Raw genomic sequence first — 26439 nt, forward strand, 5'->3', positions numbered from 1 at the left:
CCAAATGAAAGAGCAGCCATATCTCTGGCGGATCTCTCTCTTTTTCTTAGGGGTCTGGGATTAGGGTTCCATCGCCCCCCAACCAAGTCTGCAGGCTTGGCTGTGCACTTTCTGCAGAGGCTATGCTTCCCAGGCCCACGTTTTGCAGGGGATCCAAGGGCCTCCCTGGCTTTCCTTGGGTGTGGTGAGAGAGGGAACCTTGGACTCTGGGGCTTCCATGCTGGGAAAGTTACCTGCTTGTGAGCAGAACACGTTGAGGCTGCTTTTCCATTTAAATCCACATCCTTTCCCCCCACCAGGACTTTGAATTTAGCACAGAGGAAATTGTGCACATGTGATATTTTTGCATTCTGCTCTGGGGGCAGGGTTTTTATTTTATTTTAATAATTCAGTGTAATCTCCACTGTGCTAAAAAAATGATAATAACAGTCACCGGCCTTTTATTCAGCCGCTCTTTAAATAAAACACCTTTCAAATTTCGCCACTTTTCTCTGGCTCTGTTTATTGGGGGGGGGGAGCTGTACTCTGTTCCAGGCCAATTTTTGCAAATATAAAACTCCCAAACCAAAATTCCTCTGGAGAGGTTTGCGTTCTTCTTTGCAGCGCGATTTCCTGCAAGATGCTGTTGGCGCAGGAATAAGTGCATCAGCGGTGGATTTACACTGGACTGTCCAGACTCCAACCTGCTTTATTCGTTTTTCTGCAATGCTCCCCCCAAACATGACCCCATTATTGCATGGGCTTAAATGGTCCAGTTCTGCAGCAAAAAAGTGGGGCCAGAAAAATAAACGGGAGCATTTGCGGCCTGGTTGAAAAGCTACCGGGTTTCACCTGGAAGTTACCGAGCTCCCCAACACTTTGCATGTGCAAAGAGATTTCAAAAAGTGTTAAATTTATACCACAAAATGCATAAAAAGTGGGGGTTGTTTGGAGGCAGCACAACACCATCCTGAGCACAATAAAAAGCGAAATTTATCCTAAATTTATGGGGTCCTGCAGTTTTTGTGGGGGGTTGTGAATTCTGAGCCGCCCCCTGTGGAAGTGACTGTCGGACAGAGCTGACCCCTCCCTTTTTTCTTGAGGGGGGCTCTGGAGTCTCATCCGGCTCCCCTAAGAACTCGGGAATCCAGATGGACTGCCTTTGGGCCTGAAGGCTCCATAAGAGCATAGGAAGAGCCTCTGTCAAATCTTCGTTCATCTGCTGGAGCCGGTTCCCACCAGGGACACTTTCTCTGAAGTAAACCTTCATCCCGATAACCTTTTTGGTGGAACTGCAAACAACAACCCTGCGAGGCAGCGGGAAGCAGGGGCACCCAGAGATTGCAGGGCCCACCCCCATCTCCCTCCATCCCCAGCAGACGGCACAGTCAGGGGCAATGGAGGCAGCACAGCCCGACAGCTGGAAGGTTGCAGGTCTTCCTTGCGCACACACAAGTCTGGCTCCTTGCCTTCTCCCCGCTTGGCTTCCAGAGCTGTTGACACATACACGCACACACCCCGCCAGTGCGAAGCTGCTGAGCAAGACAGGTGTCCCGCAGGGGGCTTTGCTCAGACCAGTGGGCCGCCTTGTCCTCTGGCTCCTGCCGGGAGGGGCTCCCTGTTGCTCACCGCAGCTGGCTGCTATATTAATAACAATCCCAGATATTAATTAATTGGCTGCATGAGTCACCCGGCCACCCGTCGCTCTGGGAGGAATTCTGCAAAGAGGGACAGTGTATCCCCAGAGTCTGGCTTCCGCCTCTCCAGTTTGGGAAGGCATTGCCGCCCAATGGTTACTGCAAGGGGGGGAAGGGGAGTAGGGCAGAAGGTCTGGCCTTGTACGTCACAGTGGCATCTTTTAAGCCCAGAATTCGGGGGTTTGGTTGGGCTGAGAGTCTGGCAGAAGCACCATGGAATTGTAGAATTTGAAAGGGACCCCCCAGGGTCATCTAGTCCAACCCTGTGGAATGCAGGAATCTCAGCTAAAGCATCCATGACAGATGGCCACCAGAAGTGCCCACACTGGCTGGCAACAGCAACTCCCTAGCTCCCAGGAAAACCAGGCAGGATCCCTCCTTGTCCTTCTGGGAGGTGGAGATGCTCTTCTTCCGTGGCCGCTCAATCCCTTCTTCACTCTTACCTGTTCTAAGTTTTTGGCTTACTGCGTTTTATCAGTGTTTGCTTTAGTTGTTTTTTTTTTTTTTAGCCCCGCTGAGTCCAAATTCTGGCAGAAAAGAGGGGTTTTAGTAAGAGCAGGGTGGTGCCGCCTCTCTCAACCCTGGCGCCCTTGAACTACAACTCCCACCATCTCTGACTGCTGGCTGTGCTGTCTAGGAAGGATGGGAGTTTTAGTCCAGCAACATCCTGCCTTGCGGGGGCTGGACTCGATGACCTTTGGGGGTCCCTTCCAACTCTACAATGCTATGATTCGAGGGAAAGGGTGGGATGGGTCTGCATCTCCTCGGCCCGGACGCTCCCTGGCTGCGCCCATGGGTGCGGGTTGCTGCCTCTCACCCTGGCCCACCTGGCAGCTCTGTTGTGGGGAAGAAATGCGGAGGGAAGAGCCAAGCAATGGGGCAGAGTTTGCGCATGGCCCAGACGCAAGCTGGGGCTGCCTGGGAAGCCGAAGGCCGCCCTGAAAGCCTTTCCTAAGTTGCACGAAAGTGGGGTTGAGAGGCAGTGTGGTGTAGTGGTTAGTGCTGGAGATGGGGGACCGCAGGGGGTGGCGCTGGGGGCCAGCTGCTGCCTCTCAGCCTGGGCGTAGGAGCCAATTCCTGGGGGCCGAGGTCCCTTTGGTCCCCCCAATAAAATAATTGATATTCAAATGGAGTGTCTTGTGGTCGATTATGCATACCTGGTATTTTATTCAAGTTGGCCCGCTTGTCCTACCTGGCAGGGCTGTCGTTGCAGGGATGCCCCTTCGGAGTCCAATGCGGCGGGAGAGAAACGCAATTAGCTAATGAGCTAACTAGCCATGACAGATGGAAGAGATGGAAGCCCCGAGGTGGGGGCCCTGCGAGGGGCGGGGCGTGAGGAGAGGCCCTCCCCTCCCCCCTCCCGCCCCATATCGGCGACGTTCACACGTGACGCGCCTCCTCCTCCTCCTCCGCGGCGTCTCCGGATGGCTGCTGGGCGGCCGCGCTGCTGCTGCTGCTGCTGCTGCTGCTCCGGTCCAGGCTGAGCCCCGCCAGGCAGGTAAGGGGGATGCAAAGCGGGGGGCTGGGCTGGGGCCTGGGGGGAGGGCTTTATTTGGGGGAGGTCGGGGGTTCCTCTGGGGTCGCCCTCTCCGCAGCCGCCCGTCCATCTGCATGCAAGCGACCCCCTCCCCGGGGATGCGTAAAAATATTCTCCCCTCGCGCCCCGGATGCATTTTGGGGGGGCTGCGAGGGATGACGCGAGTGATGCAGGCAAGCCAGCGGGGGGGGGGGCGCTGTTGGAGGAAAAGGGTGGGGAGGGGGCTCGGGCACCTGCATTGCCCCCCATTGAATGTCCTCATTCGGGGGACTCTTGGCGGGGGAGCAGAAGCAGCCGCAACATCTCCCATTTGGGGGCAGCAGGAAAGGGTCCCCTCCGCGCACTGCAGAAAGGGGGGGCCCCAAACACAAGACGCCGCACCCCATAGCCTAGCTGCCTGCCATTGAGGAGGGACAGCCGGCTGCCCCCAGGTGGGGGGCAAAGGGGGCGGAAGCTGCAGCAGCTCCCTCTTCCCCTGCTCATGGAGGTTCTCTTTGGAGAGACCTGGCCGCATCTGGCTCAACAGCTCTCCCCCTCTCCCCCCCCCCCACTGAACCGCCCTGGACCTGGAGGCTGCCGGCCAGTGTTGGTTGTGTGGCTTCTCCCCTTGGGGTGCCTCCATCCTTCGAGTGGGCAAGAGAAGGACATGGGGTGACCCTTGGAGATAGAAACAGCAGCCCCCGCCAGGGCCAGGAGAGGGGCTATCTGAGGCCACAAAGGCAGCTGCTGCCTTTGCTGCCAAGTGTCCCAGCACGGACTGGCAGCAGCGGCTGTGTGTGATTTCTGACAGAGAGGTGCCGCTGAGGAACCTCTTCCTAAAGATCAGGTAAGATGCTGGTCCTCATGATTTGGGAAGGAAACCAAGCCCAGCCCCTGCTCTGACTGGCTCAGGGTCACATAGGAGCCCCCCACCTGCAGGAAGGCAGGGGGGCAGCAGGCCTCTCCCCCCCCATGCTATCCCAACTGGGACTTGGAGGCAGACTGCTTCTGGGCCTCCACAGATGGCCTTTCTCTCCTCCGTGAACTTGGCTGGTTCTGTTCAAAGAAGGGCGCCCTGGGCTGGGTCAGCCTCCTCTTTGTCACAGGCCCCACCCCTAGAGACCCCCCCATGGCCCTCTCCCTCCCACCCCCTCCAATGCCAGTTTGTGAGTGACAGCCCTTGATAGCTCTACTCCCCCCCCCCCCCGCTGCCTCTCCTGCATTACTTTTCCTGATCCCCTTTCACAGCTGCTCAAGCTGGTGGCTGTCATGAAATCTTGTGGCAGTGAGTTCCGCAGCACGTGCGAAGAAGTCCTCCTTGCAATGCAGGGGGTTGGACTAGACGGCTCTTGGGGTCCCTTCCAACTCTACAATAGGAGAAAAACCTATTTCTCTATCTGCTTTTCCCACCCCTCTTGCCCTATCCTCTGTCCCAGAAGCATTTTCCTTGCAGGGAGCTATCTGTGGTGCCGGATTCTTCACAGGGTCCTCTTAGGAGAGTTTCCCAGCACCCATCCAGATCCTTTGGCCCTCATTTTTCTGCCGCAAAATGCCGCGTTTGCACCCACATTTAACCTTGACATCCAGAGGTTTTGCCTGCCAGTCCCAGCAGCCAGAGAAGAAGAAGAAGATGGTGATACAGACACTCTGCTTGAGCTCAGAGGCATTGTTGTTCTCCCAAACAGCAATCCCAACAAAGCCAGAAGGAGCAGGGAGCAATTCAGGTGGATAAGAGAAATCGGATCTGCAAGAAGCATTTAAATCGCTCTTGATTTTTTAATCCGGGGGAGGGGAGGGGGACGGCGACTGAATGTTATGTCAACAGGTCCCCACTTTGGGGTAGGGGGAGCGTTAATGAGCGCCTGAAGACCCCCTTTCCCCTTCCAGGAGGCCGATCTCTTGGCTGGCCTCCCTCTCTCGCAGCCCTGGGGCTTCTGAGGGCGCAAAAGCTCTCCCTCGCCCGAGAGCTGAGAGCGAAACTCCTGCTCCGTAATTAATTGCTCCTGAATGGGGTCCAAGATCTGGCCCGAAACATTGCAGTGCCTCTGCTTGCGTTGCAGTGCAATCTGCTGCTGCTGCTGCTGCTGCTGCTGCTGCTGCTGCTGCTGCTGGGGTGCCCTGCAAATCTCAGCACCCCTTTTGTGCAGCGGGAAAGTGCATGCCAAGAGTGGCTGGGTAAGCCAGCCAAATGGATGAGGTATCATCATCATCATCATCATCATCATCTTGCTGGACCCCTCAAGAGTTAGTGAGCAGAGGCGGAAAGGCTTGCAGAACTAACTCCGGGACCTTCATTCCAGCTCACTCCTGGAGGGCGCAGTTGGTGCCGGGGCCCCTCAGAGGACCTGTAGACCAGCCCTTGCTTGCTGGAGCCTCCTGTAGAGGAAGGGACAGGATCCGCCACTCGGATCCTGACTCTGTACAGCTTTTGGGGCAATGCTGAGCCAAACGCCACTTAGCCTGCCCTGGTCACTGCCTACATCCCTTAGGCAGGACGAAGAGGACTAGAATATTGCTGATTTTTACAGGAAGGTCCTCTTCTTAGTTGCAGAGCAGATGCTCTGCAGGCAGAAGTTCCCTGCACCCTCTGAGAGGCTGTCAGCCTGAAACTCTGCAACGGATTTCTTTGGACGGTGGCAGACTCTCATTCATCTGCCAGACAGGTGCAATGCCATCTCTGCATTGCAAGGGGTTGGGCTGGATGACCCCTGGTGGTCCCTTCTAACTCTGCGATTCTGATTTTCAGAGCTGTTGCTACCCAGCCAAAATGTCTGGGCCGTGTTCCAGGCAGATAGGGAAGGGGTTCAGCCCAAGACCCCTGGCTCCCCCTCTTCCCAAATTAAATCCGGCTGCCTTGCTGGACTGTGGTGATATCACTGCAGGGAAGTCACTGGACTCACACATTCATGCACTGAGAGTGCCCACCTCTCAGGACTGTTGTGCATTTGAGTCCCCCTCAAGGACACATAAGAGGAAGTCCATCTTGACACAGAACAGAGTTAATCTGTGGAACTCCCTCCCACAGGATTGGGCAAATTCATGGTGGAAAATGAGGCTGCTGTGATGATGGCGGCGGCGGCTTTTTCCAGCTGGAACTCTCAGGGGGGCGCCATTGCCAGGCTCAGAGGGAGGCATTCATGGAGACTTCCAGCACCTCCTTTTCTAGAAAAATAGCACAGATTATTATTGTTTACTAAGTTTGTATGCCATGCTTTATCTGAAGATCACAGGGGGGCGGGGTTCATAACATAAAAATGCAAAATGAGAACACAAAATACATAATAAAACGAAAATGAACCAATAATACCCCCTCCCACAACACATTTAAAAAGGCATCAGATGTCAATCAGCCAAAGGCCTGGAAGAAGAGGAATATTTTTGTCTAGTGCCTAAAGATCTATAATGAAGATGCCAATTGAGCTTCGCTGGGGAGAGCGTCCCACAAACGGGGAGCCACTGCAGAAAAGGTCCCGTTCTCTGGACCTCTTGTGGAAGGAGGCTCATGAAGAAGGGCCTCAGAGGATGATCTTAGGGTCCCAGTCGGTTGATATGGAGAGAGGCAGCCATAGAATCATAGAATTGTAGAGTTGAAAGGGATCCCAAGGGTCATCTAGTCTAACCCCCTGCAATGCAGGAATCTGAGCTAAAGCACCCTTGAGGTATTGCGATCCTGAGTCATTTAAGGCTTTATAGGTCAAAACCAACACTTTGAACTGGGCCTGGAAACTAATTTGCAGCCGGTGCAGTCAGACCAGGATCAGTGTAAGATGCTCAAACCATCTTGCTCCAGTCAGCAACCTGGCTGCTGAATTCTGCACCAGCTGAAGTTTCTGAACCGTCTTCAGAGGAAGCCCTACGTATAATGCACTGCAGTAGTCTAACCTTGAGGTTGCCAGAGCATAGACAACAGCAGGCTCTCTCTGTCCAGATAGGGTGTAGCTGGGCCACCAGCTGAAGCTGATGGAAGGCACTGTGGGCCACTGAGGCCACCTGAGCCTCGAGCGACAGCAAAGGATCCAGGAGGACCCCCAAGCTATGAACCTGCTCCTTCAGAGGAAGTGTAACCCCATCCAGAGCAGGCAATCTCCTGCCCATCTGGTCTAGGGAACCCCCCACTAACAGCCCCTCCAGCTTATCTGGATTGAGCTTCAGTTTGTTGGCTCTCATCCAGTCTGTGAGGCAAGACACTGGTCCAGCATTTCCACTGTCTCACCTGCAGATGTAAAGGGGAAGTAGAGTTGAGTGTCATCAGCATACTGCTGACAACATACTCCAAACCTCCAGATAACCCTACCCAGCAGTTTCATGTAGGATTGAGCCCTGCGAAACCCCACATTGAAGGTTCCACAGGGCTGAAAAGCATTTCCCAAGTAACACCCTCTGGGAACGAACATCCAAGTAGGACTGGAACCACCACAGAGGAGTCCCACCCACCCCAGACTCAGACAGCCATCCTAGAAGGAGACCCTAGTTGATGGAATCAAAAGCCGCTGAGAGGTGGAGGAGAATTGAGAGGGACACATTTCCCCGTCTGTCTCCTAACAAATGTCATCATGCAGGGTGAAACTGTGGTCTAAACCAATGAGCCTTGGACTTGCTGCTCAGAAGGTCGGCGGTTCAAATCCCTGCGACGGGGTGAGCTCCCATTGCTCAGTCCCTGCTGCTGCCAACCTAGCAGTTCGAAAGCACATCAAAGTGCAAGTAAATAAATAGGTACCACTCCGGCGGGAAGGTAAACAGTGTTTCCGTTCACTGCTCTGGTTTCGCCAGAAGCAGCTTAGTCCTGCTGGTCACATGACCTGGAAAAACTGTCTGTGGACAAACATCGACTCCCTTGTCCAGTAAAGCAAGATGAGCGCCGCAATCCCAGAGTCGTTTGTGACTGGATTTAACTGTCAGGGGTCCTTGACCTTTAGGGTGACCAAAGCAGTTTCTGTGCCAAAACTGGCCTAAGCCCCAATGGAAATGGATCCAGAAAATCAGTTTCCTCCAAGAGTGCATGGATCTGGTCTGTGATCACCTGCTCTAGAACCTTGCCCAAGAAAGGGAGATGAGCAACTGACTGGTAGTTAGTTAGGTTTTCTGAACAGGGATGGTTTCTTAAGAAGTGGTTTTACCACGGCCTCCTTCAAGCAGGCAGGGACCACCCCCTCTCCTAAAGAGACCTTGATCACCTCCCTGGCCCAGCCAGCTGTTCCCTCCCTACTGGTTTCTGTCAGCCAAGGGGCCAAAGCGCAAGTGGTCTCCCTGACTGATCCAAGCTCCTCAGGCCTTGCAAACTGAAACTCGTTCAACACAACAGGCCTAGACTGTGCTCTGGACCCCCATGAGATTCATCTGCTATAACAGCAGTCAAGGTCTTGGTGGAGGCAAGCAATTTTATCCTCAAAATGCTTTGCAGCCAAGTCACAGGGAGTTGCCGCTGGCTCTGTCACCTCCTTTGGGCCAGCCTGTAAAAGGCCCCGTACAGCCCGGAAGAGCTCTGCCGGACGACATGAGGAGGATGCCATGAGAGCAGCAAAGTCGGCCTCCTTTTCTGCCTTCACTGCTACTAGGCAGGCTCAGTAAGGAGCCCTTACCAGTGTTTGGTTGCATTCATTCGCATCTTTCCTCCCCTTGCGTTCAAGCCGTCTCCCAGCTTGTTTCCTCGCCCTAAGCTCTGGAGGATACCAGGGGACCAATCGGGCTCCCCAAAGTGGGAGAGGGCGCTCAGGGGCAATCGTGTCAATAGCCTGAGCCGCTCAGGTGTTCCAGAGGTCGGCCAGGGCTTCAAAAGGAGCATCAGCCATATCAGCCAGAAATGCCCCCCCCTTGAGCTGTTTGGAATCCCACTGGATCCATCAGCCTCCGAGGGCGGACCTTCCTAAGAGGTCCCCTGCCTCTGTGGAGGGGAAAAGGTGCTGGCAGCCTAAATCTCACAGGAAAGCTATCTGCAAGTATCTCAGGAGCTGTCCTATGGAAGAGGGAGCAAGCTTGTTTTTTTCCTGCTCTGGAAGGTAGGACTCGAACGCATAGCTTCACATTACAGGAAGGGAGATGCTGACTCACCCTCAGGAAGAACTCTCTCTTAGGAAGAGCTTTTCTACCATGGAAAGGAGGTGGTGGCCTCTCCTTCCTTGGAGGTTTTTAAGCAGAGATTGGATGGCCATCTGTCCTGGAGGCTTTAGCTGAGTTTCCTGCATTGCAGGGGGTTCGGCTGGATGACCCTCAGGGGTCCCTTCCATTTTTATGGTTCTATGATTCTATGATTCCACGAAGTGATCTGGCCATGACGAGGGACTGGCATCAACACCCTCCATTTTCAGATCACCCTGTCTAGTCAAGAGAGCAAGGAGCAGTGTGTTGGGCTCGGGACATCATGTTGTCACAGCCCCATGGCAGCCACAGAGTCCTGAGCCCCCCAGAGCTGGTTGCCTCAGCATGGATGGTCAAGTTTGGGGTCCTCCACACCCCCTCCAAGACTCTGCCAGCTCAGACAGGGAGACTGGCGGGCGATAAAGCAGCACAATCCCAAATCTGTCCAGCCCCAGGAACACCCACTCTAGATCTCCCCCAAACTGGACACTCTCACACACGGAGAGAATTCCTCTAGGCCATGGCCAGTTCCCCTCCCTGACCCCCAGGTCTCGCCAGATGCTGCACACAGGACCCAGGTGGGCACAGTGGGGTGAGACCAATGCCCAGGCCAGATGGGCCACAGTCAGATCACGAACGAGGGGGTCTTAGTCCAAGCCAACCTGGCATTCAGCAGCCACAGACGGGGGGGGGGGGGGCGCTTCGAGTTAGGGGGGTTGGGGCGGGGTAGCTGAGCCCCCAATTCCCAGAGCTCCCCCAAACAGCGGCAAGCCACTCAGCCACCAGGATTGCAAAAGACCAGCTCCGCTCAATTGCTCTTGCTGGTGTGTCCAGGGTGCCATATGGTCGCCCGGCAGCTCTGTCCAGAAATAGCACGGTATGCTGATCCTATTATGGGATGTCCACCTGGGGCAGCCAAGCCGAGTCTGCTCTCGGCCTCCGCCAAGGCCTGATCCTGCAACCAAGGACAGCTGGCATCCGGTGTCCGAGGGCTCAGCTGGGCATGGGGAGAGAAAGCAGCCCAGATTTTGAGAGCGGGAGAGGACAGCTTGCCTTTGGCACAGGCAGGCTCTTGGTCCAGGAAGCCCAGTGATGCCCACACAGGCCAGCAGCAGCTCTCGGGGTTTCAGACTCAAGGAGACGTCCCCCGCCTGGAGACACCACCTGGGAACTGTTTTGGAGGAGGAGCACTCACACCAGGAATCGAACCCAAGCCTCTGCTCGAAGCACCAGAGGAGAAAAAGGAGAGAGTGTGGCCTAGTGGGAAGGGTAGGGCAAGAATGATGTTGAGGGTCATCCAGTCCAAGGCAGGAATATGCAGCTGTCTCATACGGGGATCAAACCCGCAACCTTGGCATTATCAGCACCATGCTGTGATCAACTGAACTATCCAGGCTGGTGGAGGGCACTGGTTAGCCTAGATGGGTTTCGCACCCGTGCCCCTACAATAGCCGTGCAGGCGTGGGAGACAGGAGTGCTGGTTGGGAGCTACTTACGACAGGTTTCTATAGAATTGTAGCGTTTGGAGGGATCCCCAGGGTCATCTAGTTCAACCCCCTGCAGTGCAGTAATCATTTGCCCAACATGGGACTTGAACCCACAACCCCGTGATGAAGAGTCTCATGCTCTACTGACTGAGCTATCCATTGTGACCATCCCAGAGATCTGTGGATGATGGGTGGTATACGCATAATAATGGTCATGATAACAACAACATTATTATTATTATTATTATTATTATTATTATTATTATTATTATTAGGGTAAAGGGACCCCTGACCATTAGGTCCAGTTGTGGACGACTATGGGATTGCGGCGCTCATCTCGCTTTATTCGCTGAGGGAGCCGGCGTACAGCTTCAAGGTCATGTGGCCAGCTTGACTAAGCCGCTTCTGGAGAACTAGAGCAGTGCACAGAAACACCGTTTACCTTCCCGCCAGAGCGGTACCTATTGATCTACTTGCACTGCGTGCTTTTGAACTGCTAGGTTGGCAGGAGCAGGGACCCAGCAACGGGAGCTCACCCCGTCACGGGGATTCGAACCTCTGACCTTCTGATCGGCAAGTCCTAGGCTCTGTGGTTTAACCACCTGCATCCCTCCTCCTCCTCCTCCTCCTCCTCCTCCTTATTATTATTATTACTACTGTTACTAAACCCGCCAGTGCCTGGTCAGGGAGATGTGTTTCTGGCATTTGACTCCCTTTGCAAAAAAGCCTATCCTTCCCAAAGAGTCTCTGCCAACTGCTTTTTTACAATCCCACTGAACCTCCCACGTTTGAGAATCCATTTCCCCTTTACATTTCCCCTTCTTTTCTCCATCATCCACCCATTTCCTTGACAGGAACTAGAGAGGACAAGGCTTTTGGCAGCTGCTATGCTCTGCCCTCTGCCGTCGGAGGCAGGGTATGGCTCTCGTACCCGGATCCAGCTTTTGGGTTTCCCATGCTGGGCCGCTATGAGAAGAGGTGGCTAGTCTGGGTGCCAGACCCTCCCCTGCGGAGACGTGCTGTGGCAGCAGAGCCTCCATTCCCAGCTGCAGTCTATCCCCAAAAGCCGGTCGCTGGCAGCTGCAAGTGGGGAGAGAAGTACTGCCGCCCTTAAGTCCCTGCGAGAGGCTAGGCGGGCTCCCTTGGGAGAGCCCCCAGCTCCAGAGGCAGCCTATCTCAACTTCGAGGCTCTCAGGGGGCGTTTGGCCTCTATAGCCCAATCCAGCTGACATCCTCATACCAAGGCTGGGACTTCTGGCATTCTACAGCTGCATATTCCTGCATTGCAGGGGGTTGGGGAAGGGTCCCTTCCAACTCCATGATTCAGGAAGAGGCTTTTTCTGACACTCCCTGCCTCCTCCTGTGGCGGTGAGTTCCCCTGCCCACTGTGTCTCCCAGGGTCGGGACACCCCCCCCCCCATCAGGGCTTCTTGTGCCCTGAGAGATGCCTCCAGAGGGCAGAAGACACCTCTCTCTATCTGCCCCCCCCCCCAATTCTGCACTGCGGGTTTTCTCCCTGTTGCCAAGACGGCTCCTGCTTTGTGCCGGAATGATGAACCACCCTCCGCTCTTCCCCACCTTCTCCTCTATTGTCAACCCCAGAGAACGACCCAGTTTTTTTGGGGGGGCAGAAAAAATGGGGGGCAGGAATGAATGGGGAAACAATGAATGGGAAATACAGTCTCTGTGTCTGCTTCCTGCCTTTTCCTCTTCAAGAGGAGCAGCTGCCAAGGAGGCGAGTCCCCCCTCTTTTTGCAAACGCCTCCCAGAGATTAGTCAATGGGGCTTTTGTGGGGAGGTTGGGTTTTTTTCTGGCAGACAAGCTGCTGGCTCTTTCTCTCCCCGCCCCCCTGCAATGGTGCCAGCAGGAGAGGTCTGCTCCGAGGGGTTGCCGTAGGGCAGGATCCGTCCTGGCCAAACCCCTGACTCCATGCAGCTGCCCATGAGAAATTGCAGTATTCTGTTAGGGGGGATTGCTTACCCCAAAATGCACCTATTAGGGGATTACACACTTGAAATGCAGAAATGTGATGCATTGGACTTAGATGGGGGGGCGGTGGCTGTGAATTAGACCAATGAATTTGGAAGAGGAGGGGGGCTCTTTCACTTTGACCTGCCTTGAATCTTTGCTGGGGTTGCGGAGGGAGCATATCCTGAGTCTTATTTATCCCATTATTTTATTTATTGCAATTTATATCCCCACTGAAGGGTTGTTTGCATGGTCCTGCCTCCTCCTTGTTTTAATCACTATTCCTGCATCGCAAGGGGTCGGACTGGAAGACCCCCTATGATTTTGGCCGCTTTTCCAAGCCTGGCAGACGCCTGTGCCCCTTGTCCCTCCCCCCCCCCGCCTAGCTAACCCCCCTGCTCTGACCGCTATGCCCTGCTGCCTCTGCTCCTTGAGGCTGACCTTGCCTGCCCTTCTCCTCTCTTCTGGCGCAGGTGCTGCCAAGATGCCTGAGCAGAGCAACGACTACCGGGTGGTGGTGTTTGGCGCGGGGGGCGTGGGCAAGAGCTCTCTGGTGCTGCGCTTCGTGAAGGGCACCTTCCGCGACACGTACATCCCCACCATTGAGGACACGTACCGGCAGGTGATCAGCTGCGACAAGAGCGTGTGCACGCTGCAGATCACCGACACGACGGGCAGCCACCAGTTCCCGGCCATGCAGCGCCTCTCCATCTCCAAGGGCCACGCCTTCGTGCTGGTCTTCTCCATCACCTCGCGCCAGTCGCTGGAGGAGCTGCGCCCCATCTACCAGCAGATCGTGCACATCAAGGGCAGTGTGGAGAGCATCCCCATCATGCTGGTGGGCAACAAGTGCGACGAGACGCAGCGCGAGGTGCCCACGCAGGAGGGAGAGGCCACCGCCAAGGAGTGGAAGTGCGCCTTCATGGAGACCTCTGCCAAGATGAACTACAACGTCAAGGAGCTCTTCCAGGAGCTGCTCAACCTGGAGAAGAAGCGCAACATGAGTCTCAACATCGACGGCAAGCGCTCCTCCAAGCAGAAGAGGACAGACAAAATCAAGGGCAAGTGCAGCCTGATGTGAGGAGGCCACGCCCACCCACCAAGCCCCACCCCACCCAGCCCACCGCTTGGCTCCGCCTTCCCTGCTCCTCCTCCTCCTCCTTGGCGGCGTCCTGGCGGCGCTATGGGAACTGTGCCACGTCTCGGTGGCGCTTGGGGAGCTGGACTATATCCCAGCAGCACTATGGGCACTGCACCACCTCTTCCTAGCACTGTGGGGACTGTGCTACATCCTGGCAGCGCTATGGGAGCTGTGCTGCATCCTAGTGGTGCTGTGGGCGCTGTAGAGCCTCTTAACAGCACAATCTGCTACATCTGAGCTGCGCTGTGGGCGCTGCACTGCCTCTCTGCAGGGCTATGGGAGCTGTACGACATCTTGGCAACAATATGGAACTGTGCTGCCTCCTCGTGGCGCTATGGGCGCTGTAGGGCCTCTGAGCAGCGCAGGGGGAGCTGTCCTACATCTTATCAGCCCTGTGGACGTGGCACTGCATCTCAGCAGGGCTTGGGGAGTTGTACGACGTCCCGGCAATGCAGCGGGCACTGGGCAGCCTCTCGACAGCACCATGGGAACTGCGCTACGTCCTGTCAGCGCTATGGGAGCCGCACTGCCTCTCAACAAGGCACTGGGAACCGCAGGATACCTTAGCACCTTAGCAGCTACGGGAGCTGCCCCTCCGACCCACTGGCTCCCCACAAGTGGGAGACGAGACTCGCTCTGCTTCCCTGCCCCACCTCCCACTTGTTCCCCTTGAACACAAGGACTTTTCGGGGTTGGGGTCCCTTGGTGCTGTCACTCGGGAGGGCTTCTGCAACCAAGGCGGGGCTGCCGCAGCAAACTTGGGGGCCAGCAGGACCAAGGAGGTTGCCCCCCAGACTCACCCATTTTGAGTCCCGAATCTCCTTGCTGGACTCTGGAGGGGGGCGAAGAAAAGAGGATCTTCTGTGACCTCCCCATCCTGCATTTATTGCCCGCCCCCCGCTCACCCTCCAGACTTTGGCCTGCGAAGATGTTGGGGGCAGCCCTGCCATGCCGCTGGGTTTCCCTGCCCTACCTGCTTGAAAGGAAACACCCGGTGGAGATGACTGCTGCTCCAGTGCCCTCCTCACAGGGACGTCACGGGTCTCCTTTGTGGGCTTGTGGAGGCACAGGGGGAGCGTCAAGGCAAGGGGCGCCTCCTGGCCTCTCCTGCAGCCCAGAGGCCTGGCCAATGGGCGCCCAGCAAGGCCACAGAGGAGAAACTAAGGTTTCCGGGGGCACACAGAGCAGCTCCCCCTTCCCCAACAAAGCGCCCTTCTCAACATGCCAAACACTGAAGGTGGCAAACGTCCCCGTGAACTTTTGAACATGTCATTAATTTTTTATTTTCAGGGTGGGCGGGGGGGGGAATGGGCTTGATTTTTTAAAGCTGCATAAAACCATAAGGCACAACAGAACATTTCTGCCAGTGAGGTGAGTACGGAGGGGAGTGAGGAAGGGAGAGGGGGCTGGGGTTGGGTTTGAGAAGGGGCAATGGAGGCGCCAGCCCGGCCTTAAGATGGACTCCCCAAACCTGGTTCTCGCCAGGCGCTTCCTTTCCCATTCATTTTCTTGCACCTTTTCTCTCTCTCCAAGGAGCTTGCAGGGGGTTGGGCTAGATGACTTGGTAATTCTGCGATTCCAATCCCCGCAGTGACCCTGCAAGGTGGGCTAGGCTAAGAGGCAGCGAGTGTCCCCCAAGGTCACCCAGCAAGCTTCCTGCCCGAGTGAAAGGGATCTGTTTTATTTATTTTCATTTATTCAGTTTATGGACTGCCCTTTATCAAAAGATCCCGGGGCACTCTCCAACATTAAACGCACATTGCAGAGCACCAATAATAAAAATGTAATAAAAAGTGTAATAGCAGACAGCATAGTAATCAAATAATCAGGCAATAACAGCCCCTTCACCAAGCTTTAAAAGGCCATAGATTATTTAATTTGAACCCTAGTCTCTCCCAGGTCCTAGTCTGGTGCTCTAGTCTCAGTGTTTTTTTCTTTTTAACTTCAGCGCCTGTCAGTATGGCTGTGTCTCCCCCAGGAGGAGGCGCTATGGGAGAAGTCGGATCTGCAGCTGGGTTATTATTAGATTATCATCATCATCATCATCATCATCATCATCATTAATAGTATCCCACCTCACCCACCCCAAATTGGGACTCAAGGCGGCTGATGCCAGTTAAAACAGTGCAGATAGAATCCAGAAGCACACAAAATATAACTGATAAGGAGTGATTGAAGCTTTGATGGAATTAGAGCAGCAGGAAAAAAATACAAGCAGTAAAAACTGCACTGGCCCATTTGAAATCTCTTTCCCCAAGGCCTCTAGGAACAAGGATGTCCACAGCTGCAAAGGAGAAGCAAGGAGGAAGCTAGGCTGGTTTCCCTAGGCAGGGAGTTCCAAAGTTGCCTGCAGGGGCGGATTGAGGGGAGTGCGAGTCAACGGCCCTGCATGCAAGGAAAGGCAGGAAGGAGCCAGGTGCTGGTGTCATGCGGGGCGCTGCTGAACATTTAGAAGCCCCACAATCCACTGCTGTTGCTTAGAAGGAGCCACCACCGAGAAAGCCCTGTCCTGCTTCCCCAACAAGCGATCCTAGGAGGGTGGCAGGAGAGAAGATCTCAAAACCTGGGCAGCTTCGTTTGGGGCAAATCTGGCCGTCTAGACAGCATGGACCTCTGCTTTGTAGGGCTTTAGAAGGCATAATCAGAGTTGGGCCTGGAAACTGACTGCTAGTCGGTGGGGCTATTAATAATACTAATTATTACTATTATTACTATTTATTATTTCTTTGCCACCAATCTGACCAGGTAGCCCCTGCCACTATGGATGACTTCCAACAAATTAAAAACATCCAACATCAGAACATTTTTAACTTCTGAAAGTAAGAGCTATTCAAGAGTGGAACGGTCTCCCTTCCTGGGAGGTTTTTAAGCAGAGGTTGGACGGCCATCAGTCCTGGATGCTTTCGCTCAGATTCCTGCGTTGCAGGGGGTTGGACTAGATGTTCCTTGGGGTCCCTTCCAACTGCAATTCTGTGATTCTATGACCCTTCCTATACAGGCTTGCATTCAGATGTTGTCTAAAAGTCAGGTGGCTGTTGATTTCCTTGACATCTGACGCAATCTGGCTGCTTAATAATAATTCATTTATTTTCTTTCTTAGATTAATCCCAAAGATCTCTGGGCAGTTCATGAGATGAAATTGGGGGCAAAGTCCCTCCTGTACAAAGAAGCTGCTTTAGGTAGCTTCAGACAGGCTTTGCATTTTACAGCATTGAGAATTCCTCCGATGGTGCCGCACCGGCCTTTATTCTAGAGAGCAGGAAATATCAGGAGCGGTCATTCAAAAGCGACTCTTGCGAGGAGGAGATCCTTAGCTTTGGCTCCAATTCAGGGTTCTGCAACTCTGTGCAGACTTTGGAAATGGTTCCCAGGAAATGTGTGGCAGTGTTTTTGTCCCAGAGGCAGTGGCGTGCTGTGGGGGGCGAGGGGGCCATGGCCCCAGGCGCAGATTTTGGAGGGGGCACAACTTGGTGCCCCAACGTCAGGCTCCCTTGCTGAGGCCGCGGGGCAGCCGGAGCCAGGACTTTTCCTGGCCCATACTGGTACTTCCCCAGGACCTCCCTCCTGGCGGGTGTCCTTGGGCAAGGGGTGCACCCCACAGCGGAGCGGAGTTGCCACTTGCCTGGCACCTGCTGGTGCCCGCCCATGTGTTGCACGTCCGGGGAAGGGCTGCGCTTGGCCCCTTGGCCTGCCCTCTTCCGCCTTCTCCTGGGCCCTCGAAGGAGCGCCAGCTGCTGCTCCCACCGAGCTGAGAGGGCCAACGCGGCCCCTGGCAGGCGACCTCCACCAGGCGCAGGAGCCACGGGGCACAGTGAGCCACGTCCACCTGTTGCCTCCTCACGACCCCCACAAGGAGGCCTTGCCCTGGGTGCTGGCAACACATGCTGTGCCGTCAAAGCTACACCCAACTAAGAGAAGCCTGCGAGCGAGATCCTGAAGACATCTTCCGGAGGGGTCTGGACAGGGATCGGCCCTCAGCAACGTCACCTAACTAAAATGTGCCTGGGGAGGTTTCGTTCCTGAGCCCTTTTCAAAGGCAGCCCCACGTGGAATGCGTTGCGGTAGTCCAGATGGGGTGCAAGGAAGGCGTGGCCGTCCCCTCAAGAACCCTCCCCAGTGCAGACCCTGAGGGGAGCCACCCTCACCAAAATCTTTTTTATATATAAGTTTTTGTATTGGTTTTACATAAAGATTGTACACAACAAACATAACCATTCCAAAAATAAAAAAGAGGTTCTTTCGAACCTTCAGATCTCCTTCCCTCCCTCTGTGGGTTCCATTTCTAAATTTTATTCCTGTATCTTTTACTGTAATCTATCTATTATATAATCAAGGTATCCAAAGTTCATGTTACTCTACAAGAGTCAATGTGTTCCTGCCAATGATTCCAGCTGTTTACAGTGGTCTCTCAAATATGTTAGAAAGTTATTCCAGTCTTTTAAGAATACTTGGTCTTCCTGATTCCTGATCTTTCCCGTCAGTCTTGCCATTTCAGCATGTTCCATCATCTTGGTCTGCCACTCTTCTCTGATCTCCTTCTTTCCATCTCTGGGCAACAGGCATCCTTGCTGCCGTCGTTGCATACAGAAACAGTCTTTTGTTTTCTTTTGGTAGTTCTGCACCTATAATACTTAGCAAAAACTCTGGCTTTTTTCAGCTCGTTGTATATCATTTCCCAGAAAGCTTTTACCACCCCACATGACCACCACATATGATAAAAAGTACCCTCTTTCCTTTTACATTTCTAGCACACACTTGAACTGGTTCTATACATTTTCGCAATTTTACTGGTTGTCAGATAACAATGGTACATCATTGTTTTTTTAAAAAAATATTTTTTATTAACAGGCCAATCCAATCACATTATTTCCAAATTACACAGCCAAATTGTAAAATTTTTGTTGGGGGTACCCATGCTTCGAGCTCCGAAAGGGATCCAAACATCTCTCTTGCTGCTACTTTAGTATTCACAGTTCTAATCAATCTTCTCTTTGTTGTTTTCCTCATCTTCTTGTTGTTATCATATATTCCTTTCTTTGTGATCTCTGATAGTCTCAACAAGCGGGTTGAAAACAAACGTTGTTATATCCTGTGTGGATTTTACACTCCTCCAAGAGCCATATCAAAATAGACAGACGCCATTTCCGCACCTCCGTACAAAACATTCCCACAGTCTGTCCGTTGATTTCCACAAGCCTGCCAGTCTCTCATCAATTTTCTCAGGGGGCCCTGCCAGGTCGAACTCACATTCCGATATAATAACAAGCCATGGTCCTCCTCCCCCTCGATCCTCCTGTGGGCAGGCCTGCCATAATAAATCTCTTTTTATGACTGCATCACAAAGCTTTCATTCCTTTCCCGATGTTCCCACTAGCCATATCTTTGATTAGTAATTTATTTCCACACAGTTCTTAATCCTTCTGCTTGTGATCAGTAATTGCAAAGATTCTTTCTTGGGGGGGGAGGGTTATTGGGTACTCACATAAGACAAAAAAAGAAAAGTCCCCCCCCCCTTTTCAGTCTCCCTCCGACATACCGATCCTTTGATGAATCTTCTTCTTGATTTATTGTTGAGTCCAGCCCGTCGCTCCACATCCCAGAGATCCCTTTAATTAGCAGTCTTCACTCCTGTTCTTCACTTGAAATGTGTGCATTTGCTTCTTTTTTAATTGTTTATTTCGAGCTTCTGCAGCCAGTGCGCGATCAGAGACAGCGTCCGGGAGAGCCAGACACCACACAAGGGCTTTGTGCCTAGTGCCCTCACCCCCTTCTTTTGAATCCGGGGGTGATTTATGGCCACAGCAGGCAAGGCAGTGTTCCCCATTCCCTTGGGGCAACAAGGGAGGCTGCATACTCCCATATCAGCCTCTTAATTACCTCGTGTGAGCCAGAGAGATGGTATTGTCGGCCATCTTCCAATGCGCCCCTAGCAGCCCCCTTTTTTTATTTATACAAAATTTCAGCCTTTAAAAAAATACATAGTTTAGTTTGTTACTTACAAATCATATCCAAGTAATTAATAAAGACAGTACCAATCACAAGCTGACATACAAAAATGTGCACTAAAACTGAGGTATCACAATGTTAAGGAAAAAATCTAGGTGCGAGGCTGCTCAGTCCCCCAGCTGGTTGGGCAGAGCCCGCGGGTCCCTGCAGAATAAAGGAAGGAGTCCAGCCAACCGGAGCAAATAGCTGTAGACCAAGGTTGATTGCGCAATAGGTTCAAAAGCAAATTTGAACCCCGAGGATGGGGTGACAAAGACTTTTAAAACTTTCCCACCACATCCCAGAATACAGTTCGAAGGGGAGGGGTTAACCTTGGCAAACATGTCCAGACAAGTCCTTGGTACAAGATTAGCATAAGCAGACATGGCAGGGCAAGACTCGGGTATAAGATGAGCATAGACAAATATGTCTTAAATGCCCACCACCCAAAAGTACAATAGAAGTTCCTTTGCATGTCTGGAGCCTGAGGCGAGTCAGGTGATGAGATTTGGCTTCCTTTGGCTAACAATGAGCCCAGCAATTGCCACCTCTCAGAACTTCCTGGAGTCCTTTTTCAAGGGGAAAATAGTTTTGGAATGGGGGGGACTGGGAAAGGAGATGATTTTATATTATTTTTAAATTAGGTGACTTCCCTGAGCTGTCAAGTTGGAAGGATATATTCAGGCATAATATTTGTAATATTTATCTTTAAAGATGTGCCCCCCCCATAATTTCCGTAACAACAACTATATACTGATAAAATTGGATATAGATTTATATGACACTCTACATAATATGAAAGCTGAGCCTGACAATGCTTTTTTAAATATCATTTTAAAAGTCATTCTTTAGTAATAAGGAATTCCAAGTGTATCCAATACCATCTGAATTGCTTGCAGAGGATCAACAGTCTCTTTTATATTATCTTTCCTTAAAACCCATTCTGGTCTCTGCCTTGAAACGATTGTTGTCCTTAGAGGAGTTGCTGGGACAGAGAAATGCCCATTTTTGTATGCGGCCAACTTCTGTTTGGCAAGCATTCTTCGTGCATCCATTTGATGTTTCCGTGCTGGGAGTTTCAACAGGCTCTGAAGGCGAGTGTCTACTCGTGAGCTGCCGCGGATCTCAGGAGCTCTTCTGGAGTCCTTTAAAAGAAGAGCAAGCAGGCAGCACGTCTTGGTAAAAATGCTTCCACCTTTCTCTGAAACTTTGTCACCAGCTCTCTCTCTGTACATCTGAAGTAGGTCCAGTAAAGTATCAACACAATTCTCCACTGTGTAAACAGCTTCAGTTGTCTTTTCATACTTTGACAAATTAAGCAGGACCTGGACAGAATAACGTATGACATCCATGCTAGGCACACTGCGATTACAACTCCATAGCAAAGTAAAAATAGTGGATACTGCTTCATTCTGGACCATACTTTCACAGCAAACGGGTGACAGTCAGGTAACAACCTCCAAGTCTTTTAAAGCTGCCAGAATGTAAGGAAAGTGTTTATATTTGAGAAGCCGATCAGTGGCAAGTGCTGTTCTGTACATCATTTTCATGTAATTTTCTTTCAACGAACAGCAGGCTGTAAACTTCAGATCCTCCTTCCATAACTTTTCCCATGATAAAAACTGTATATTATAACCAAAATCTCTTGCCCAGTGTATCATTATTGATTTAACTTCATCTTTAATGAGCCTTTCTAAAAGTAATTTATTCATTTTTGAAAGTAATTTCACATTATTTTCCAACAAATATTTTTCAAACCTTGACATCTCTGTACCAAAACTTTTTTTATCCAGTTTGAAGAAATCATTTAATTGATGGTACTGTAACCAATCTGTTAGTATCACTCTAATGTCTTCAAACTTTTTCCATTTTAATTGATCTTCCACTTCTGCTAACAGCTCTATTTAGATTGCCCAGTCACCTCCCATGTTTAATTTTTTAACAGATATTGCTTCTAACAGAGAGAGCCACCATGGTGTCTTCCGCTCTAATAGATTTTTATACTTCTCCCATACCTCATAAATTGATTTTCTTACCAGGTGGTTCAGGAATCGCTTATGTCCTTTCGTTGTTTTCATACCATAGCTATGCCTGCCCCCCATACCTGCTATCATGACCTTCTGGGGTGCCCTGGGGCGGGGCGGGGGGGGAGGACGAGCTCAAGGAATGGCGTTGGCAAGGTGCAGCGCCAGGGCTGTGGGCGAAGGGGGCTCCTGCCCTGCCTAGGGAACAGCACCCGTTTGCCCTTCTCCCGCCCCTTTTCAGCGGCCCTTCCGTCCCTTTTTTTGAAAGTGCATTTTGAAATATACACATTCCTAGATCTATAACTATATAAATAATTGCAGTAAGAAACGGGTGCTTTCAAAAGGGGTTTGCTGTTGTGGTGTCCAGGGGGATCTATAAATTATTTTTCTGTTTTGTTTTTTAATTATTTACTTGTTTCTGTCCTGTATTTTGTTCTGTGAACCCCCTTGAGATAAGGGCGGTATAGAAATCTTAATAATAATAATAATAATAGGTCTAAGGTATCTGTATTTTTAAACAATATCCTCACCAAAATCGTAGTCCTGTGAATGTTAATTGCTTGTAGAATTGTGGAGCTGGCGGGGACCCCGAGGGTCATTCTCTTGCCCAACATGGGCTCAAACCCAGGGCCCTGAGATTGAGGGTCTCGTGCTCTTATCCACTGAGCTCACTAACCCCTCTCTCTCTGTCTCACTCACATACCCAGCAGGAGGAAACCTCTGAATCCCAGTTGCTGGAAACTGCGGGGGGGGGGGGGGAGAGCTGCTCTTGTGCTCAGGTCCTGTTTGGAGGTTTCTCCAAAGTGACCATTGTGGCCACAGGCGACTGCCAGGTTGACCTGGCCTGATCCTGCAGGGCTTACGCTCTCCCAGTGCCATCAATGTCAGTTTCCATTCTTTTAAACAACCACCACCAAGTCTCTAGTCCCTATTGATTTTGGAAATGTAAAGGGAGGATTCTGCACAAGGAGAAGCTGCGCAGTCTGTCAGGTCCTGCTTGGAGGCATCTGCTTGGCCCCTGTGAGGACATGGGCCCCCTTTGGCCTGATTCGGCAGCCAGGCTCTTCTGCTGTCCTCGTGGACAGAGGCAGTCTATCTGGATCCCCAGGTTCAGAGGAGCATTGGGCCAGTGTGAGAAGAGGAAACTAGGCTAGTCAGACCTCCTCTTCCAGTGCTCTTATGTTCTCACCCCCAATGGCCCTGGGTCAAAGCCTGCAGTCGTTGCTGCTGCCCAGGGATGCTGGCTTTTCCGGGGTGGGCCTGGGGAAAAAACTCTGGTGTTTCTGCATTTGCCAGGGGTTCCTGTAGCCAGGCAGCTCCTTCTCTCCTCACTGGCAGAAACAGAAGCAGTGGAGCGACTTTCTCTGCTGCATTGGCACAATTTATATTGGTTATTTGAAAAGCACCAGGGGTCCGACTCAGCAGCACAATTCCGCGATCCCGGCACAGGGCGTGCAGTGCCCGGTCCCTTCGCTGTTCGTGTGCCTGTTTGCCCCTGTGCCGCTGCCAGCCATAGACCTGCACAAGGCCGCCTTCAGAGGCTCCTTTGGGCAGCGGCAGAGCGCTCAGGACCAGCACAAGCCTTGGGGGTCCGGGCAGCTGCTCCGCTTTCTCCCTGGTTGTGGGTCGCTCGGATCCGTCATCAAGGGGGTGAATTTTAATTTGAGTTGGATGTGTTCATTGCTTGGAAGCTGGTGCTCCTCTGGCTCCCTTTGGTCTCCCTACCCTGTGTGTGTGTGTGTGTGTGTGTGTGTGTGTGTGTGTGTGTGCCCCATCTTCTTTGCTGGCCCAGGAATTGCACAATCCACTCTCTTGTCTGCTGAGCCCAGGACAGCGAAGGGGGTCTCTTCTCCCTCACCCACTGCCTCCTCTCCATCTTTGCCGGCTGGGATGTCTTGTCTTGGATCATGAATGGTGCTTCTTTAAAATTTCGAACGGAGGCAGTCCTTTGCATTGTAAATAAATTGAAAAACAATCCCTCTCACCCCACGTTTCCTCTTGACGATGGCAGCATGACAACATCAGCTACTGTGCATAACTGGCTTTTTCCAGAGAAAAAAGATAGCAAAAAGGGAAAATAAAAGACGACCATATTATAATAATGTAATCCAACAAAACCGATGGTACAATATGTAGCTTTTATCCTAGAAATAGTCTTCCTTGAATGAACGAATAAAAATGGATTTATTGTATCCCACTCCTTCCCCGCTCCCCTCGTCTGGTGGTGTTCTTTGGTCAAGTCGGGACCCTGCAGGGAGGTGAAGGGATCCGATCCTATCCAGGGGGGACTTGCCTGCCCTCTGTTGTAAATAAAAATATGCCCTTTTCCCTTATGGGGTATCCAAGAGCCCATATAGAGTCCTTACATAGGTTCCCTATTGGTAGGAGAAAATAACAGAGGCCAACCAGAGAAGATTGAGAAGCAAAGCAGCTAGTAAGCTTGATTTTTATTGATCTGTTGCAACAGGGTGCTCCCCTCGCACGCAGGAGAGGAAGAGGACCCCCAAAAAATGCTGTGCAAGGGCTTATAAAGACTTTTGAAATTCCCATCCTCTAGATCCAGACCACCCCCAGAAACATTATGCATTCATCACAGAAGGGGTGTAACCTAAGACCACCCCTCAGATAAGGCGGTCTAAAACAGAACATTTCCATGTTGTTTTCTCCTGTTTATTTGTTTTTGTTTTGTTTATTTCCTGTCTGGCAGGTTACTTGATTGGATTTCTTGGGGAGCCTGGGCAGTCTTTTGTAATGATAAGGCTCACACCCTTATTCAAACACAGATTAAGACAGGATTTGTGAAGGAAGAGACAATGGGGAGGCTTTTCCATTTTGACCATGCAGAGAAACATTTGCTCAGTTTAGGAATCAAAATGGTTCCAGGTTGGCTTTCCTGTGCTGTTCTATGTACGTGTGGTTATGAACATTGCCATATATGACTAGTGGGGTGCCACAGGGTTCTGTCTTGGGCCCGGTCTTATTCAACATCTTTATCAACGACTTGGATGATGGACTCAAGGGCATCCTGATCAAATTTGCAGATGACACCAAACTGGGAGGGGTGGCTAACACCCCAGAGGACAGGATCACACTTCAAAACGACCTTGACAGATTAGAGAACTGGGCCAAAACAAACAAGATGAATTTTAACAGGGAGAAATGTAAAGTATTGCACTTGGGCAAAAAAAATGAGAGGCACAAATACAAGATGGGTGACACCTGGCTTGAGAGCACTACATGTGAAAAGGATCTAGGAGTCTTGGTTGACCACAAACTTGACATGAGCCAACAGTGTGACGCGGCAGCTAAAAAAGCCAATGCAATTCTGGGCTGCATCAATAGGAGTATAGCATTTAGATCAAGGGAAGTAATAGTGCCACTGTATTCTGCTCTGGTCAGACCTCACCTGGAGTACTGTGTCCAGTTCTGGGCACCACAGTTCAAGAAGGACATTGACAAACTGGAACGTGTCCAGAGGAGGGCAACCAAAATGGTCAAAGGCCTGGAAACGATGCCTTATGAGGAACGGCTAAGGGAGCTGGGCATGTTTAGCCTGGAGAAGAGGAGGTTAAGGGGTGATATGATAGCCATGTTCAAATATATAAAAGGATGTCACATAGAGGAGGGAGAAAGGTTGTTTTCTGCTGCTCCAGAGAAGCGGACACGGAGCATTGGATCCAAACTACAAGAAAGAAGATTCCACCTAAACATTAGGAAGAACTTCCTGACAGTAAGAGCTGTTTGACAGTGGAATTTGCTGCCAAGGAGTGTGGTGGAGTCTCCTTCTTTGGAGGTCTTTAAGCAGAGGCTTGACAACCATATGTCAGGAGTGCTCTGATGGTGTTTCCTGCTTGGCAGGGGGTTGGACTCGATGGCCCTTGTGGTCTCTTCCAACTCTATGATTCTATGATTCTATGATTCTATGATTCTATATCTAAGACCATAAAATTCCTATCACACCTCCACCCAGCGGCAGCTCCCATTGCCACCATCCCTGGCCATACTGGGAGCAATGGGCAGCCATGGAAAAGGCTTTGGATCATCAGAGAAGGAAATGGAAGCAAAACTGCCGGGATTATAAATGCCATTATACAAATCTATGGGGCAACTGTATTTGCAGTCCTGTGTCACCTCGCCTCAAAAAGGATATGTGTAACTCGCAACTTATGCAAATTTAAGATTTACGCACTCGGAGAACTAAAAAAAACAAATGAGTAGTGTTAGAAAAGTTGTGTGCTACGCTACTCTCTGCAAGATCCCAGGGGGTTCCAGGTGCTCACCCAGGGTCTGTGGTCCTTTGGAGAATTGAGACACGCCAGAGACAGTTGCAGCTTTAAGAAATACGGTTTATTTCCCTATTTACACCTTCTGTCTGCATAGAGAGAGTGGAGATCTTACAGCGTGGTCATTTCAAGAGGGGCTGCCCAAGGTGGATCCCAGTCTTCTTCTTCCTCCACCTTCCCAGAACACCTTGCCGAAAAGCTCTCTTACCCTGGCAAACCCCCAGTCTCTGTTCACACCTCAGTGCAAGGGGGGAGGACAGTTTTCTGGACTTGCCAATGGCCT

The 26439-nt window shown here is 51.8% G+C and overlaps 1 protein-coding gene across 3 annotated transcripts in view; it reads left to right on the top strand.

The window, feature by feature from the left end:
* The first annotated feature begins 3051 nt into the window (after positions 1–3051).
* The window catches only part of DIRAS1 (DIRAS family GTPase 1), a 111011-nt gene continuing 87623 nt past the window's right edge, over positions 3052–26439 (top strand). Inside the window, exons 1-2 of one of the 3 annotated variants that reach the window (XR_008328333.1) lie at positions 3052–3174; positions 13197–15410. Coding sequence is in view for 1 of the 3 variants with exons in the window: in XM_053372460.1 (XP_053228435.1) it covers positions 13208–13804 (597 nt within the window). In the remaining 2 variants the exon portion in view is untranslated. Of the gene's footprint in view, positions 3175–13196; positions 15420–26439 lie in introns of those variants that run through there. The other 2 variants (XM_053372460.1, XR_008328334.1) reach the window with 2 other exon arrangements.

Source organism: Podarcis raffonei, chromosome 18 (genome assembly GCF_027172205.1).
Source record: "Podarcis raffonei isolate rPodRaf1 chromosome 18, rPodRaf1.pri, whole genome shotgun sequence".
NCBI lineage: Eukaryota > Metazoa > Chordata > Lepidosauria > Squamata > Lacertidae > Podarcis > Podarcis raffonei.